This window comes from Antechinus flavipes, chromosome 2, assembly GCF_016432865.1.
Source record: "Antechinus flavipes isolate AdamAnt ecotype Samford, QLD, Australia chromosome 2, AdamAnt_v2, whole genome shotgun sequence".
Classification (NCBI taxonomy): Eukaryota; Metazoa; Chordata; class Mammalia; order Dasyuromorphia; family Dasyuridae; genus Antechinus; species Antechinus flavipes.
The window spans coordinates 387,621,864-387,638,598 of NC_067399.1; the positions used below are offsets into that span (position 1 = coordinate 387,621,864).

Below are 16,735 nucleotides of genomic sequence, written 5' to 3' on the forward strand. Positions count from 1 at the left end.
TCTGCATGTTTTTTGATTCTTATAATTTGATTATTGTAATATGTTTGTTACAGTTGTAGGTGCCACCAAGAATGATTCAGTGACATTTGACTGAGAATTAATAACTAACTAATCTTGTCTATATTATACAGAATATAGGCATAACTGGCTAGATTACATTAATATGAGATTGAATAGCTTGAGCCATTTTTCCCCTTTTGAATTCTATCTCATTAATATAAATTAGTATTTATATATATGAATGTAGTAGGAATTGTGAAGGAGATTTATAGCCTATGAACCCATTTACTAAGGTACTCTGTAGTTCACTTCTTTCCATTTTTAACTATAACAAGTCTTTAAGCATCTTATGTAAAAGATAAAATAGCTGTTCACCATGTTACACAGATGATTAGTATTCAGAGATTTAAAATTTAACATTTATTATTTCTTTGGGCAGTAGTGTGTGTCTTTTTAAAGGACTCTTGACTAAAAAGTTCTTACTAAAGTAATTCATGTGAATAAACTATGAAAAGAAATTTCTCTTCAGAAGCAAATTTTTAAGGATTAAAAACAACCCAAAATGCCTTTGAAAACCTGTCTCTATCATACCCTCATAAAGTCATATTCTGCTTTCAGAATCATTTGCTTAATGATGCGTGGGAAAGATGATGGATCTGACCCTTAAAACTTTTCCTTGTCCTAATCTAAACTTTTAAAACCTTTTTTGGAATGGATCATTTCTGCTTCATCACACTCTGCTATGTTTTTTGCCTAAACCACTCAGTTGGCCAACTTCCTGTGGAAGCTACAATTTATAACCACTTACTTGAATTAGGAGCATCACTTTTAAAATAAAATTGTTTTCTTACATTTTGTATGAGTGACTAATGCCTGCTAGAAAAATTCATAAATGATAATGTTTTGTGACTTACCTGAATGTTTGTCCTCACAGAATTTTCATTTAAAAGCCTGCAATTTATTCTTTAAATGTATAAAACTGTTTTAGGTTACAACACTGGTAACCACCAGTAACAAGGGACCCTCCAACAAGAAAAGAGGTCGCTCTAAGAAAGCCCATGTACTGGCTGCATCAGTTGAACAAGCAACTGAGAATTTCTTGGAGAAGGGTGATAAAATTGCCAAGGAGAGTCAGTTTCTCAAGGAAGAACTTGTGGCTGCTGTAGAAGATGTTCGCAAACAAGGTAGGTGATGTTACTCTTTTTTCCCCTTTGGTAGGTAGAAAACTAGATTTTTCAGAAAAGTTGGTTTGCTTTCCTTTTCTAGAGTAGCTGGTTGAAAATCATTTGCTTGAATCTTTTAGGATTTTGAGTAACAGATATTTAAATGCTAATATCTTTTTTTTTTCGAGATTTGGATTCAGTTCTGTTTGATGTTTGATATAACAGATAACTGGAAATTATGGAGTATTTGGGATTTTATCTTTACCTGAACATTTATCTTGTAGAACGTTAACTGGTATTTCACAGGATTGATAAAATGGAGCAGCTGTCATAAAGAGTGTAGAGATTATACAAATTCATCTGCAGAGTTATGTGTTGTCATTCATATAAATGAACCTAGGTTAAGATTTGACATAAATTAACTTGGGCCTTAAAAAAGACACAGAATTTTGCAAAAACTGAAATTTTGATAGCACTAGTCCCATACTGCTTCAAAATTCTTAATTGACTCTGCTAACAGATTTATTCATTCCATGATATTACTAAGTATGGAAAGGAGGGATACCATAAATTTGGGGAGTTATAACATGTTTTAGAAGCTGGAGTTGTAATAAGAATTTGATAGCATAATTTTGCCTAAATTTTAGGAATGGTATTAGATTCTAACATCCTAAGGTGATTAAGGTAAAAGTATATTCCTGTCCTAACCCACAATAAATTGTATGGCACTGTGCAGAAAAGTAACCAAAAGATTAAATATGGAAAACATTTTTCTATTATTTTAACCTTTCCCCAGAATGAGAGCCCTCTTAAGTTAAAAGTGATATGAAACTTGAGAATTGTGAGACATTGTAAACTGACTTAATGACTGTCTAATATGCATAGTAACAAAAATACTTGTTGAGGAGTTGGATATTTCTTTTAAACAGTCTCAGAAACATAGTTTATATCTTCTGAGCTCCATGTGGGTGTTAGTCTTAATTTTGTTGCCCTTTAAATGCATTTCTAAGTTGCTGTTATTGCAAAGCATTACTTACCTTGTCATTCCTAGAGGAGGAAGGCTTGGCTTGCTGGGCCAGGGCCTCACCTACTGTAAGTACTAAGTCCACAAGAACAACTGTTACACTTGGTTCTCAGAGCCTTCAAGGCTCTGAAGCTGAAGACATAATCCATGGATAAAATATATTTAGACAGATTCTCGTGACCCAGTACTACTGACTGATTCACATACTCAGAGTAATGTCTATTCCCCTATTTTTTGAGAAAGACTAATCTAATACTTTTCTTCATCAGAGGACTCTTGAATATAGGAGTTTAAAGCAAATGCTACTTTGGCATCCTATGGCTAGCAAATTCTTCTCTTAATCCTAGTGATTCAAGGACACTGGTTGACCTAGGTGAAAACTAACTTTTTCTGTTATCTTTCTTGACCCCCCTCTTCTTCATTACGTTCTCTGGAATTCTCATTGTATGGTTAAACTTTAATTTATCTTATACCAGTCCTTTCAACCCCAAATCCAACTATACTTGGCAGTTTGATGATCTTTGGCTTGGAATAAGGAAGAACTGAATTCACATAATGCCTCAGATACTAGCAACATGACCATGGGTAAATCAGTTAAGCCTGTTCTGCCTCAATTTTCTCATTTGTAAATTGGGGATAATAATAGCACCTATCTTCCAAGGTTGTTGTAAAGATTGAATGAAAAAATATTATAACAGTGCTTTGCAAACTTTAGAACTCTGTAGAAGTTCTACTTATATAGTCTACTTCCAGGCAGATAACAGGTACTATTACTACCACAACCACTGCACTCACTGAAACCCACACACACTCAAAGTCACTCTATCCTTTGGGTAACCATTCTCTTAGTGATTCAATGATTAATTCTGTGAAGATCAATCTCAAATCTACTTCTCTAGTTCTAATCTCTCTGCTAACTTAACTGCCTATTAGGCATCTTGAATTGATTATTTTTTATATTGCCTAAATATCTCCATCCCTTATAACAAAGAATTTTTTTTTCAGAGAAAAATGAAAGTCAGCAAAACTCATCAATATATTAAAAAAAAAAAAATCTGAGCATGCAATATTCTTTACCTGAGGACCTCCTCCCTCTTCACTGGAGTTGCAGGAGGTATCTTCTCATGTTTCCTCTTTGAAACCAGATTCTTCTTTGTGATTGTGCAATATTAATTTTTTTATTATTGTATGTATTTTTTCCTTCTGCTTCATTTTCATCAGTTCATATGTCTTTCTATGCCTTCCTTTGAATTCATTTTGTTCTTTTACTTCTTACAGCACAGTAAAATTCTGTTACATTTCATGTACCATAATCTGTTTAGATGTTCCTCAGTTGGTGGATAGCTATATTGTTCCAAGTTCTTTTTATAGCAAAAAGTGCTGCTATAAGGGCATAGAGCACAGGCCTTGGAGTCAAGAAGACTTGAGTTCAAATCCAGCCTCTGACACTGCTGGAAAGCTATATGACTAGTGATTTAGAGCATTTTTTCATACAACTCAAAATGATTTTGATTTCTTCGTCTGAAAATTGTTCATATCTTCTGGGGAATGACTTATATTAATAAATTTGAGTCAGCTCTCTATATTTTAGAAATGAGGCCTTTATCAGAATTACTGGTTGTAAAAATTGTTTCCCAGTTTTCTTTTTCCTTTCTAATCTTGGCCTCATTTGTTTTAGTTGTGCAAAAACTTTAATTTAAGCAGAATTTTGCCTTTCATAATGTTCTCTAGTACTTTCTTTGGCCATAAATTCCTGAATCCCCCTTTCTAAAAAAAGAAAGAAAGAAAGAAAAGTATTGCTATTAATATTTTGTTAAATATAAAATCTTACGTTTTTATCAACTTGGATATTATTCCCTTCATGTACTTTGGCTGAAATCATTAATTTTGAATGTTGAACATAGGCAGGTAGGTGGTATAGTAGAGCATTGGGCTTAGAGTTAGGCCTCAGGCCTCATATACTTACTAGCTCTGTGATGCTGGACAAGTCATTTAACCTTTGTTTGCCTCAGTTTCCTCAGCTTATAAAATGACACCTCTCAGGGTTTTCTAAGGATCAAGAGAGATAATATTTATAAATTACCTAGCCTATTGATAGCAGATAATAGGCACTATATAAACATTTATTCCCTCCATTTTCCACTACGCATTCTGGTACTATGCACTATTGAAGAATTTTGGCACAACTATGTTGTTGTTAACTAACTCATCATACCATAGGTGTCATGTGCAGATCTGCTTCCTGAAGGATTTTGGTATCAGCCCAAATCCTGATCATGGGTGAGGAGTAAAAAGGCAGAACTCACATGGATGGTCAAATATGTAGTCCATTTATTCTAGATTCTCTCAGCTTTATATACCCTAATAACCTTACCTAACTATACTATAGCACTTGTGCATGCACTAACTATATACTGTGCATGTGGGACCATATAAACAATTTGCTACTGTGTATAGATGTCTCTTTGCCACTTAGTATAACACTGCTGTAATTGTAACACAGGTTGTCACGTCCCCTGACTTCTTAGGAAGTCTGAGACATCCTTAAGAGAGATGGGGAGCCAAACCAGACACGTCAGCAGGTTCCCTGGCTGGAAGATTTTATACCTCACCCAGAGTTTTCCCACTATTTTTGACCCTCTGCACATAAGGGTTTTGCTTTTCAGTGTCCTTTTGGGTTTTTGGTAATTTATTTTTGATAATTGAGCATGGGCTTTCTACTTTAGACCTGAGTTAATTATTAAATCCTCCTTCAGTAAGCTATTAACATGATAGAAATGGCAACATTTGAGGAATAATCATTAAATTATAGGGTGTATACTTGTATTTCTTTTCTAATTTTTATAGCCATCTTTTATTTTTACATTGCTTATATTTTTCCTTCATCCTTAGTCTTTCTAAGAATTGGCTTTAGAGTGTGGATGGGGGAGGGCAGAAGCCCAGGAATCAACTTTTACATCATGGCATAGGCGTATAGTCCTATCTTCCTGACACACAAAAATGCTATTAGTCCTAAGGGTGTCATAGAGCATACATTTAGAATTGGAAGCAACATCAGAGGCCATCTAACCCAATCTCTTCCTTTTTTTTTTTTTTTTTAAATTTTATTTTATTTAATAATGACTTTGTATTGACAGAATCCATGCCAGGATAATTTTTTACAACATTATCCCTTGCACTCGCTTATGTTTCGTTTTTTTTTCCCCTCCCTCCCTCCACCCCCCCAAAATGGCAAGCAGTCCTATATATGTTAAATATGTTGCAGTATATCCTAGATACAATACATATTTGCAGAACCGAACAGTTCTCCTGTTGCACAGGGAGAATTGGCCAATCTCTTCCTTTTACAGATGAGGATACTGAGGCCATAGAGTTTAAATAAAAAGATAAAAAGTATGGAAAAAGATAAAAAGTATGGAAAACATCTAAGAGAAAGCCAAAGGTTTGGCCTTATGGGCCTCCCACTTGGGAGCCTGGGAGAGTTTAGCACACTCTTTTCTATAGCATTTAAAAAAAAAAAAAAACACTCTTTATTACCTTCCTGTTTGAGTGTGTGGATCATGTGAGGGATGTCTATCACTGTGAAGAATTGATGTTAGAATTTATTCCCTAAATTCTTTTCCCTATTCAGAATAATGGAAGTGTGAAATTTTATATTTCTCTCTTCTCAAATTCACTTGAATTCAAATAAGTGGGTGTCTTAAGATTTCTTTGGAGTTTTTAGGCTCTTCAGGTTAGTACTTTCATTCATGTCATTAACTCACTCGTGGAAAATATTGTTTCCAGTGAATCAGATTCTGAGTCTAAATGTTGTTCTTTCTTTCTTTCTTTTTTTTTTTAAACTTACTGAGATTGAAGAATTTGTTGATTCAGTATTGGAAATCAAAACTTTAAAGTATCTTATTACTATTTTTTTTTTTCTGGAGAGAGATAAGATAGTTGTGAGGGGAGGTAGTACTTCTTAGAGAATAGGTTTCTAATTTATGCCAGTTTTAATTTATTAGCAACTATTATTGAATTTACTAGTTAGATTTGATCTTCTAGTAACTGAATGTGTCTAATTCATTCATTTATTTATTTATTTATTTTTTTTTGCAGAATGTGTCTTCTGATAGTATTCAAAATACCTTTAAACTTTTGAAATATAGAATAATTTAGTAGGAAATTATAGTCTTTTACAATATCACACAGTTGTAGGTGAACTTGTTTGTTTTTGTTTTTTACTAAGTTGGTATTTGAGTAAGAATCTTAAATTTTTTTTTTATGCAAAGCTTTTATGATGAGGTTACGTAACTGAACTATGGTAATAGACTAAATAATTTATGTGGGAAGAGACACCAAAACTTTTTCATATTGGTAAATCTGGGATAGGAAATTTAAAGAAACAGTAGGGCACTTGAGGAATGGGGGAAGAAGATATATTGATGACATAGTGTCAGAAGAATCTCTTGGCTTTTTTCACTCTACTATCTGACTTAAGGATCAAGCCAGATCACATTGTGGAAAAGATGTGAAAATTAAGACTTGTCCATTAGAGATATAGACAACACAAGATTGATAGTATGTGTAGTATAGGTAACCTAAAAGATGTGATGTTAAAAAAAAAAAAAAGCCATATTCCTGTCCAAAATAACTGTCAGTAGCCTTTCAGAGTGGGGTTTGATAGATTGAGCTTAGTTAATATTGCGTCCAGGTGTGTAGGATTCTTGGAGTAGGATCTTTAAAAGAGAAAATAAGTGAATGATCCTGTTTTAATGTCATATAAAATTGTTTAAATTGTGATGCTAATCAAATTGGGTTAACAAGGTTGATTTCCCACCCCAATGAGCCTGTAAGATTTATACATTCATATAACAAAAAAGGGGAGGAAAATGAACAATAGAACATTTTTATAGCTTTTTCCCTACCAAACCAGAAACAAACTAGACTAACACTTTTTATCATTGCAAACTCAAATATTAATGCATAGAAAAGGAATAACATCTAAAACTTGTTTTCTTAATTAAATTTCATCAGTTGTAGCCTAATCATCTTTTGCATTATACCTAATGAAAGAAATCAGTTGATTTCTTCAATTTTATGTTTTTCCTTTGAGGTTTTTTTTTTTTTTTTTAAACTCCTTTCTTCTTTGTATGACTTTTAAACAGCTGTTTCATCTTTCTGTTTTTGTCACTCTTCTACTCTGGCACAACTCTGATTTTCCTTAAATCTATATCTTCCTTTAAGTGCTCTTTTACAGTTTCCACCCTTCACCTGGAATTCTTACTATTTCCTGATGTTTCTTACCATTTCCTTATTCTTGGTATTTGAGTAAGAATCTTACCATTTCAAAGCACAGAAAGGGTTTTTAGTATTCTTATTCCTTCACATCTCTCTCTCCTACACTCCCCCATTTTTTTCTTTTTCTGGTAACTATGTTCAGAATAGGAGAATAGGAAAAGTAAAATGCAAATTCCACAGAATCATTAACAGGTTGTCAGTTGAATTTTTTTATGTTTTAGAGTTGTTTCTCTGACTTGAGTGGAGTAGAGAGTGTATTTTCTTTGTCTTAAATTGTGCCAAGAATGCTATCTCCTTCCAAGTCATCAGACTGGTGTAAGCATATGCTGCTTTGCAAAGCTTCATATTTTAGGGTAGGCAGATTGGAAATAGGGGAAGAAAAGGGAAATTATTAAATCCTGATGCCTTCTGACATTGTGAAATTGCTTTAAAAATTTATTCTACATATCTTCAATTCAAAAACAAATAATTGTTGTTAGGATACTAACTTCCTAAAGTTAAATGAACTAGGTTACCTTGCGGATCTTAGCTGAGTAGTAATATGTCTGTTTATCTTTTCTTTCCAAGACACGCACGCACACACACACACACACACACACACTCCACCCCACTCCACCACACCACCCCAGTGACTGAAGATTTCTCTTGGAAACCATAATTTTAACTTCGATTAGGAAAATTTCAACCATGACATTATTAACCATTGACAGAGTTTCCAGTGGTTAATTTTCTTTAAAAAGAGATTGAACATCAGAGTACATATTGGGCATGTATTTGAATGTGAAATCATTAGAGTATCTTTCTTTGGAATGTGTCTGGGTAGCAGCAGGGCATCCTTGAATGAATAAGGAAAATGAGAACATGAATATATGTAGCATTCTATTTTAATTTTTACTTCCATATTGCCTGTAAACAAGAATGAACTGAAATGTCACTAGTGTCTTGGGAGTTGAGAAGTAAATTGTATATGGTCTGCTGTTTTCAGTATCAGTCCAATACATAAAGTCCTTTAAGAAATTTTCAAAAAATTATTTTGGAGATTAGAAACTGTGAGGTTATATGAGGGACTGTTTTTTTTTTTTTTTTTTTTTTTTTTTTAAATTAGGAATTCAGTAGTTCTATGCAAATGTTTCTAAGCATTGTCTTTTCAATGTGCTGCCTTAGAAAATCTTGAATATTTTCCCTTGAAGCCATGTTGAGTTTGTGTGTTTCATTGTGGAAAATCTACATTTACTATCATACTTCTTCACATATGTAACTGTTTTTCTTGTGAGAATTGATGATTTGTAGGTGACAAGTATCCTTCTTTGTCAGATAAGAATAAAGCAAAAACTATGTTGAGCAGAATGAAGATTCTTTCTAGATTTTTTAGGAGACTCAAAATATAAGCTCTGAAGATTTTAAAAGATAAATATGCAGTGATGATTTCCTTACCTGATGTAATTGATTATGTTATTCTGAGTCTGTGTATTTAGCTTTAAAAAAGATGTGAAATGTTTGAAAATACATCATATTTCTGATAAATTCTGTAAAAATCAGAATAAAAAAAGAATACTTTCACATGGAGCGGATGTTAACTATTTTATAATTTTTTAAATAACATTTTATTTTCCAAATATATGTAAAGATAGTTTTTGACCTTTTTTTTTTTTTTTTTTTTTTTTTTTGGTAAGACTTTATCTTCCAAATTTTTTCTCGGTCTTTTTACCTCATCAAATCAGCAAGTAATCTGATATAGGTTAAATATGTGTAATGTAAAGCATTTTAAATTAAAAATTATCACTGTGAGGCAGTATGCAGAGGACAAATAGATGTTTAGATTTGAATTTAGGATCTTGGTTCAAACTCAAATCTGCCACTCATTACTCATGTAACTTTTCACAAGTGACCAAAGTACTGTATATTTAACTTCTGTCATTGTCAATCTGTGAACAAACATGTAGGAAGCACCTACTATATACCTCACACCATATTTATGTAAATAAATCAATGTGTGAGTAAATTATTATAAAATGAATCTATGAAGCTTTGATCATGTTTTCCTTTGGCTTTGCTCATCTCCAAAAATGGAAGTATTAGGGAGGAGTAATTTTTCAAAACACTTTAATGTTATTAGAAGTAACACTTGATTTTTAGTTAAGTTGCTAAAAAATAGATTCTTCATGGGTGATTAGATTCCCCCCTACCCCAGTAATGGAGATTCTTTTGTTCGGTTCTGGAGTATTTAGCTAGAGGTAGGCATTATTTCAAAAACAAACCCCCTCCAAAAAAAACCCAACCTTTCAAGAATCAGGAATTCTAGAAAAACAAAATTAGGTTTTGAACATTCAAATGTCGGAAATCTACTAAGGGAGTAAAAGGGTGCTCAGTTCTTGGGCTCAGATATTTTGCAACAGGCTTATGATGTATGGGGTGCTCTATACTTTCCCTGTCTTAACAGGTTTTTAGTCATTTTCCAAAGTAGCTTGATGTTGGGAAATAGAGAAGAAAGATTTGATTAAGGAGTTTATTTTGAATACTGAAACACCTCTCTTTTATATTGGTGATCTTAACTTTATTCATCTTACACATTTCCCCCTTCCTGATAATATACAGTGTCATATCCTGTAGTAAATAAGTCAGCTTCCAATTTTAGGTTTGGGATTTAGAACTTCATGTTATAATGCATTGTGACAATTTCTGCCTGAGGTTTAGAAATTGTGTGAAATACTCGGGGACCAGTATGACCTATCATCCTCATCCCCATATATAGCAAAGGTTGTATTATTTAATCTCTTCATGGCTTTGTGATAATGGGAACCTCATTTGCTTGTCTGGATTAAAAAGGAATTCTCTGGGTTACTCCCTGTCATAATAGCTGGTAAGTGGTTTAAGCCTAGGATTTCAAGTTAAGTTAGCAAATACATTTATTTATTGCTGACTGTATGCCAGATTCAGTACTAAGTGCTGGAGCCTGGGCCATCTGACTGAAGATGTTGTTTTATGACACCATTTCCCCCACATCTGTTTCATTGTGGCCCATTCACTAGTTCTTATCTTCTGTTGCTTTCTAGGTTTCAAAATTTATTTTGATTTCAGAATTTCTTTTGAATATCTTCTTGTAGGGTCCCCATTTTTGCAGCTTATCTTGTCTTTCCTATTCCCTTTCAACTTGAAGTTGAAACTGAACCTGAAACTAAATTTTGCTAGCAATGAACTGTACAAGCTTTTCATTATGTTTATTTTGTCCTTCTTGAACACTGAATACAGTTTATAGCTCTTACCACTCTTGAAACCTTCATAGTTTAAGCAAGAACCTCTGGTCTTGGTCTTGTGGAGCTGTCATGTTGACACACAGTTCTTATTTCCTAGCCTCCAAAAACTTCACCAGGTGGATATCTTAAACATTTTTTTTTTCAGCACATTAAATAAATCCAGTAAGGGTCTACTATGTATAGTATGAGAGGTGGTATAATGTAGTGTATAGAAAGCTGGCCTTGATTCAGGTCTTGCCCCCTGACATAACAGCTTTGACCCTGGGACAAGTCAAGACAGTTAACCTTTCAGTACTCTTCAGAAAATCTCTTAAGAGTATAAGTTGCATAGCTGTTACCAGCCCACATTGGAAAGGGAATTTCATCACCTGAAGTTGCCTATACTAATTATAAGACTCAGTTATTTTTAAAAATGTATGCAAGGCACTATGCTAGTTAAACACTTTTCAGGATACTTTTTAAAATACCAAATTTGGATAATTTCTTTTTGAATTCCTAGTGTCAAAGTTTAAAAATAAAAAAAAACCCAAAGACATGTTTTTGATTGTTCCTTCAGTCTGTTTTATACAAAGTTTGTATATAAGCAGTTTGAAAAGGCACTTAATCAACAAGATTCTCATTTTAGAGAATTATTTTAATTTCTTCAAAAAATTTTTTACAACTTTTGTTTTTACCACACTTAAGTTTCTAAATATGTCCCCTGCCCCCTTTCACATTCAGTGATCCATTTCTTGTAATAAAAGAAAAGTGGGAGGAAAGTATCTTTGCAAAATTAACCAACATGGCACCTGAGTTTGACAGTATACAATGTTCTACATCCATCGTTCTTGATCTCAGAAAAAAAGATGGGGAGATAGATTTTTCTTAATTTTTGGAGGCTCAACTTGGCCATTATAATTTGAAAATAATAGGAGGTTTTTTTTTTTCATTAATATTACGTAATTTAATGTTTTTTGTCTGCTTGTTTCTGTTTGGCATTAGTTCATATGTTTCCCCATGTTTCTTTGAACTCTTCACATTCATCTTTGCAGTAATATTCTATTTCATTCAAATACCATCAAATTATCTCTATGTGGTAATGATATGATAATTTACTTAGGAAACTCCAAAGAATCATCAGAGAAACTAATTAAAACAAGTAATAGTTCCATTTATACTAATATCTCAAAACCATCTTTTTTCTTGGTTTGTAGAAATATCAGGTTTTGATATTTTGAGAAGAAAGTAATATCTTACACTTTTAGGATATAATTTTCTTTGAAACCTTGTGATACAAATACAACATAAAGAAATATTTTTAAAAACTAATTTTTACAACTAAGAAAGACAAATTCTTTTCGTTTTCACGATTGTAGACTGAATTATATTATTAACAAGAGATTTGTTTAAAAGAAAGGATTGAAAGCAGTAAAATCATTTTCATTGTTATATAATTTTGGATAGGAAACTTTGTTTCTACCATATATTAATGAATCACATTGGTGTTTTAGGAAAATGTGATAAAATTTCCTTTACTTGTTTAGACTGAAGATTGTAGAGAACTATTTTCTCTCTCTTCCCTTGTCCCATTGAGAGGGAAACAGGAGGAAATAAACTTTGAAAAGAAAACATAGTCAAGGAAAAAAATTTCCCATGTTGGATCTGTCCAAAAAATTGTATTTCTCATTCTGTATCTTGAGTTCTTTCCCCCTTCTTGGGTGATAAGTAGCATTCTTCAGGATTGATCATTTTATTGATCAGAGTTCTTTCTTAAAGTTGTTTATTTTGACTTGTGTTCTTCTTACTGCATAACTTTTCAGAGTGGTTTTGAAAAACTTGGATTCCAAATCTATCAAATGTGTCTGCCACTTAATCAGTCATCATAACTAAATAGTTTGGAATGAAGTATACATGATTGAGATATTATAGTAACAACTTTTGGGTGTGTTATGGGGGAAACTTACTTTCTAAGAGTTTTATAGACTGAGTGAGAATTTAGGGTATGAAGAAGTGTCAGAGCCTTTTGGCTTTGCATGAAACCTCTCCTCTTTGCCCTCCCCAAGATCTAAATATAAGGCATGGAGCAAATATTGCAGAAAATTATTGTTGCTTTTTATGTCAGGGGTAAGACTTGACTCGAGGCCAGCTTTCTATCTAGTACATTATGCTACCTCTCATACAATATAGATAGTAGGCCCTTACTGGATTTATTTAATGTGCTGAAAAAAATTGTTTAAAATATCCATCTGATTTAAGTTTTTGGAAGCTAGGAATTGAGAACTGTGTCAACATGACAGTTCCACAAGACCAAGACCTGAGATTCTTGTTTTAAGTTGTAAGGTTTCAAGAGTCTGAAGAGCTATAAAAAGAGTCTGAAATACTCTTTTCTGTGAAAAGCAATGAAGAGCCTCGTTGAGCATTTATTCATTGTTTATAGTTTCCATACTTCTTTATTTTGTCTAATCCCTTTCTTTAATCCTTTATGAAACATATCAAGTGGCTCAGTCAGTGAACAGGTAAGAAATAGTGTGGGAATGTGAGCAGGATTTTAAAAAGAAATAGAATACAAGGAGCAAGTATTCACTACCATCACTATGTAACAGATTTATCTCTTTTATTAAAATGTGGAAAACCTTATTTTCTTTTCTTGTTTTTCCAACACTGTTTCTTTAGTGCTTTAGTTCTTCTGTAATATAGTTTTTAAAAAAGTTGGACTGTGGGATTTCAGATGATGTCTAAGAAAGAAGGTGTTTTTTTGTTTTTGTTTTGTTTTGTTTTAGTGGAATGAGTGCTTGATTAGAAGCCAAGAAAACCTGGGGAGAAATCTTGGCTTTGCCAATTACTGCTTGGTGATGTTGGGTAGGTTAGTTAATTTCTGTTTTGTTTTCTTCCCTCTAAAATGAGGGTGTTGAACTTAATAACTTTAAAGGTCCCTTTCAAGTAGGATGATATGATCTGATTAAAATAATAGATTCAAGTCTCCAACCCAAATCTTCTGATAGCAAATCAGTATTTTTTCTACTAAGCTCACCAAAAAAAGGTCTGATCTAAAACCTTAATCTTTTTACCAATAACATTGTTCAGTAAATGATCAACCAGCCCAGCAACCTCCAGGGTAAAGAAACTTAGTATTTCTGTTTTTCTTTTCTTTTCTTTTTTTGCTGAGGCAATTGGAGTTAAGTGACTTGCCCAGAATCACACAGTTAGGAAGTGTTAAGTGTCTGAGGTCAGATTTGAACTCAGGTCCTCTTGACTTCAGGGCTGGTGCCCTATCCACTGTGCCACCTAGTTGCCCGGAAACTTAGTATGTCTTGAAGTAACATTTCCATTTTTGGATTTCCTACTTTAGGAAGGACCTTCTTAATGGGTTTAAATATGCCTACTTATAACTTATCTAGTACTAAAAAAAAAAGCTATGAAGTGGTTTTTCCTCCTTTCTCCCCTTAATTTCTTTCACTGTCAGTGATTTGAACTCCAAAAAATTTTAACTTTAAGTTTAGTTAAGGGGAACCCTTGAGGGGAGGGAGTGTTGACAGTTGTGATTACTCAGCACATACTGTACCCTAAAGAAGTTTTTTTGCTTATTGTTCAGTTGTGAAGTAGACACAGAATAGAACTGGCTGCTTCTCAGTCCTTTATATTGTGTAGTGTAGGGTGAATTATATGTACCCCATTTTTCCAAGTAATGTGTATATAGTTTCATATTTTGACATTTTAGGAGGAAATGTGCTTTAAAAAGCAGATGAATAATGGAGGGGGGAGAATGAGATTATACACAGTAACTACAAAAGAACATTTATTTGAAAACTTTTCAGATGATTTTTGTCCCCAAATTAACTGGTTTCATCTCCTTTTTAATCCTTTTAGATTTTTCTCTTTTGTAGGTTACTGTGTATGATTTCATTCTTCTCCCGCCCGCCCCATCATTCCCTCTCCAGAGAATAGTATCATGGTTAACTCAAGTTTGCAATGCCAAAGTTATCCTTAATTTTTTCTTCCCATTAACTTTTTTTTTATTTTAATTTAATTTTATTTAATAATAACTTTATATTGACAGAATCCATGCCAGGGTAATTTTTTACATTATCTCTTGCACTTGCTTATGTTTCGATTTTTCCCCTCCCTCCCTCCACCCCCTCCCCAAGATGGCAAGCAATCCTATATATGTTAGATATGTTGCAGTATATTTTAGATACAGTACATATTTGCAGAACCGAACAGTTCTCCTGTTGCACAGGGAGAATTGGATTCAGAAGGTAAAAATAACTCGGGAAGAAAATCAAAAATGCAAATAGTTCACATTCGTTTCCTAGTGTTCCTTCTTTGGGTGTAACTGTTTCTGTCCATCATTTATCCATTGAAACTCAGTTAGGTCTCTTTGTCATAGAAATCCACTTCCATCAGAATACATCCTCATCCAATATCGTTGTCGAAGTGTATAATGATCTCCTGGTTCTGCTCATTTCACTCAGCATCAGTCCATGTAGGTCTCTCCAAGCCTCTCTGTATTCATCCTGCTGGTCATTCCTTACAGAGCAATAATATTCCATAACATTCATATACCACAATTTCTCCAATTGATGGACATCCATTCATTTTCCAGTTTCTAGCCACTACAAACAGGGCTGCTACAAACATTTTGTCACATACAGGTCCCTTTCCCTTTTTTAGTATCTCTTTGGAGTATAAGCCCAATAGAAACACTGCTGGATCAAAGGATATGCACATTTTGATAACTTTTTGGGCATAATTCCAGATTGTTCTCCAGAATGGTTGGGTTCGTTCACAACTCCACCAACAATGCATCAGTGTCCCCGTTTTCCCGCATCCCCTCCATCCTTCCCATTAAATTGACCTTTCTTTCTAGTTAGTTGTTGAGTCTTGACAATGCTTTGTCAAAAATCTCTTTTTTTATTGGTTCTTATCATCTGGTTTCCCTGCTTCTGATACTTTTATCCTCTCCAGTGTTTCTTCTATGTCTCTGGAAATAATAAAAACCTTTTTTAAACACAGACCTAAGTCAGCCCCCTAATCAAAACTCTTGAGTGTCCCTTTTTAGGAATAAATAGTGTCTTCCCAGCCTGGCATTTTAAGCCTTTACAATTTGGTTCCTGGTTATTATTCTAGACCTTTTTCATTTTACTTCTTCTCGTACATTTTATGTTCTAGCTAAACTGGACTTCTCCCTGTGGTCAAAACTCAAATGTATTTTTGCACAGGTTTTCCCTCACTTAGATTTCATTCTCTCTTCTATCCTTTCTTCTAAGGCTTAGCTCAGGTGCTACTTCATAAAGGAAGCTTTTCCTGGTTGTCATCTCCTTTCTGAAATTATTTTGTGAATTGTTCTTTTTGTGTATGTTTATACATGTTGGTTTGCCCCTTTTCCCAATGCAGAATGTAAATTATGTAAGGATAAGGCCTACCATTTCTTTTTTGTTCCATTCTTGTCCCATCTTGAATTGAATTAAATTAGGTCCCAGAGAGGTGAGAAGACCTAGCTAAGGTCTTATAGCTAGTAGCTGGAATTCAGCATAGGTCCTCTGACCCAAATCCAATCATTCCTGTTCCCATTTAGGCTTATTTCTTAATCATTATCCTTAGAGGAGAATTGATTGATTTGAAGCTATTAAAAATAGGGTTTTTTTATCTTTTCTTTTTGTTTTTATTTTGAACTTAAGGAATAAAATGAATATTTCTGTAACATAGTAGAATAGAAAAAAAGAAAATTATACATGAAGCTACAAGTGTATTATGTACAACTTGTTAATTTCTTTTAAATATGTAATAAAGATATTGTGTAACTTTTTTCCTTTTTGCTTTTCCTTCATCTTTCACCTCCCCAGCTGCCATTTGACAGAAATTCACATATGTAAAAAACTACTCTGTACATAACTTTATCAGTTCTTTTTCTGGATGCAGATAATGTTCTCATTTAGATGTCTTTTGTAGTTAATTTGGGTATTTTTGATAGTTTTTTCACCGTCCCTCGTGCTACTCGGGATGCCAAGCAGACATTGTCTTTGTTTATATCTACA

The 16,735-nt window shown here is 33.4% G+C and overlaps 1 protein-coding gene across 1 annotated transcript in view; it reads left to right on the forward strand.

Moving 5' to 3' along the window:
- Positions 1 to 16,735, forward strand: part of CTNNA1 (catenin alpha 1) — a 154,812-nt gene that overhangs the window by 23,758 nt on the left and 114,319 nt on the right. The window contains exon 3 of the mRNA XM_051978486.1: positions 989 to 1,184. Coding sequence (XP_051834446.1) covers positions 989 to 1,184 — 196 coding nt within the window. The remainder of the gene's footprint in view (positions 1 to 988; positions 1,185 to 16,735) is intronic.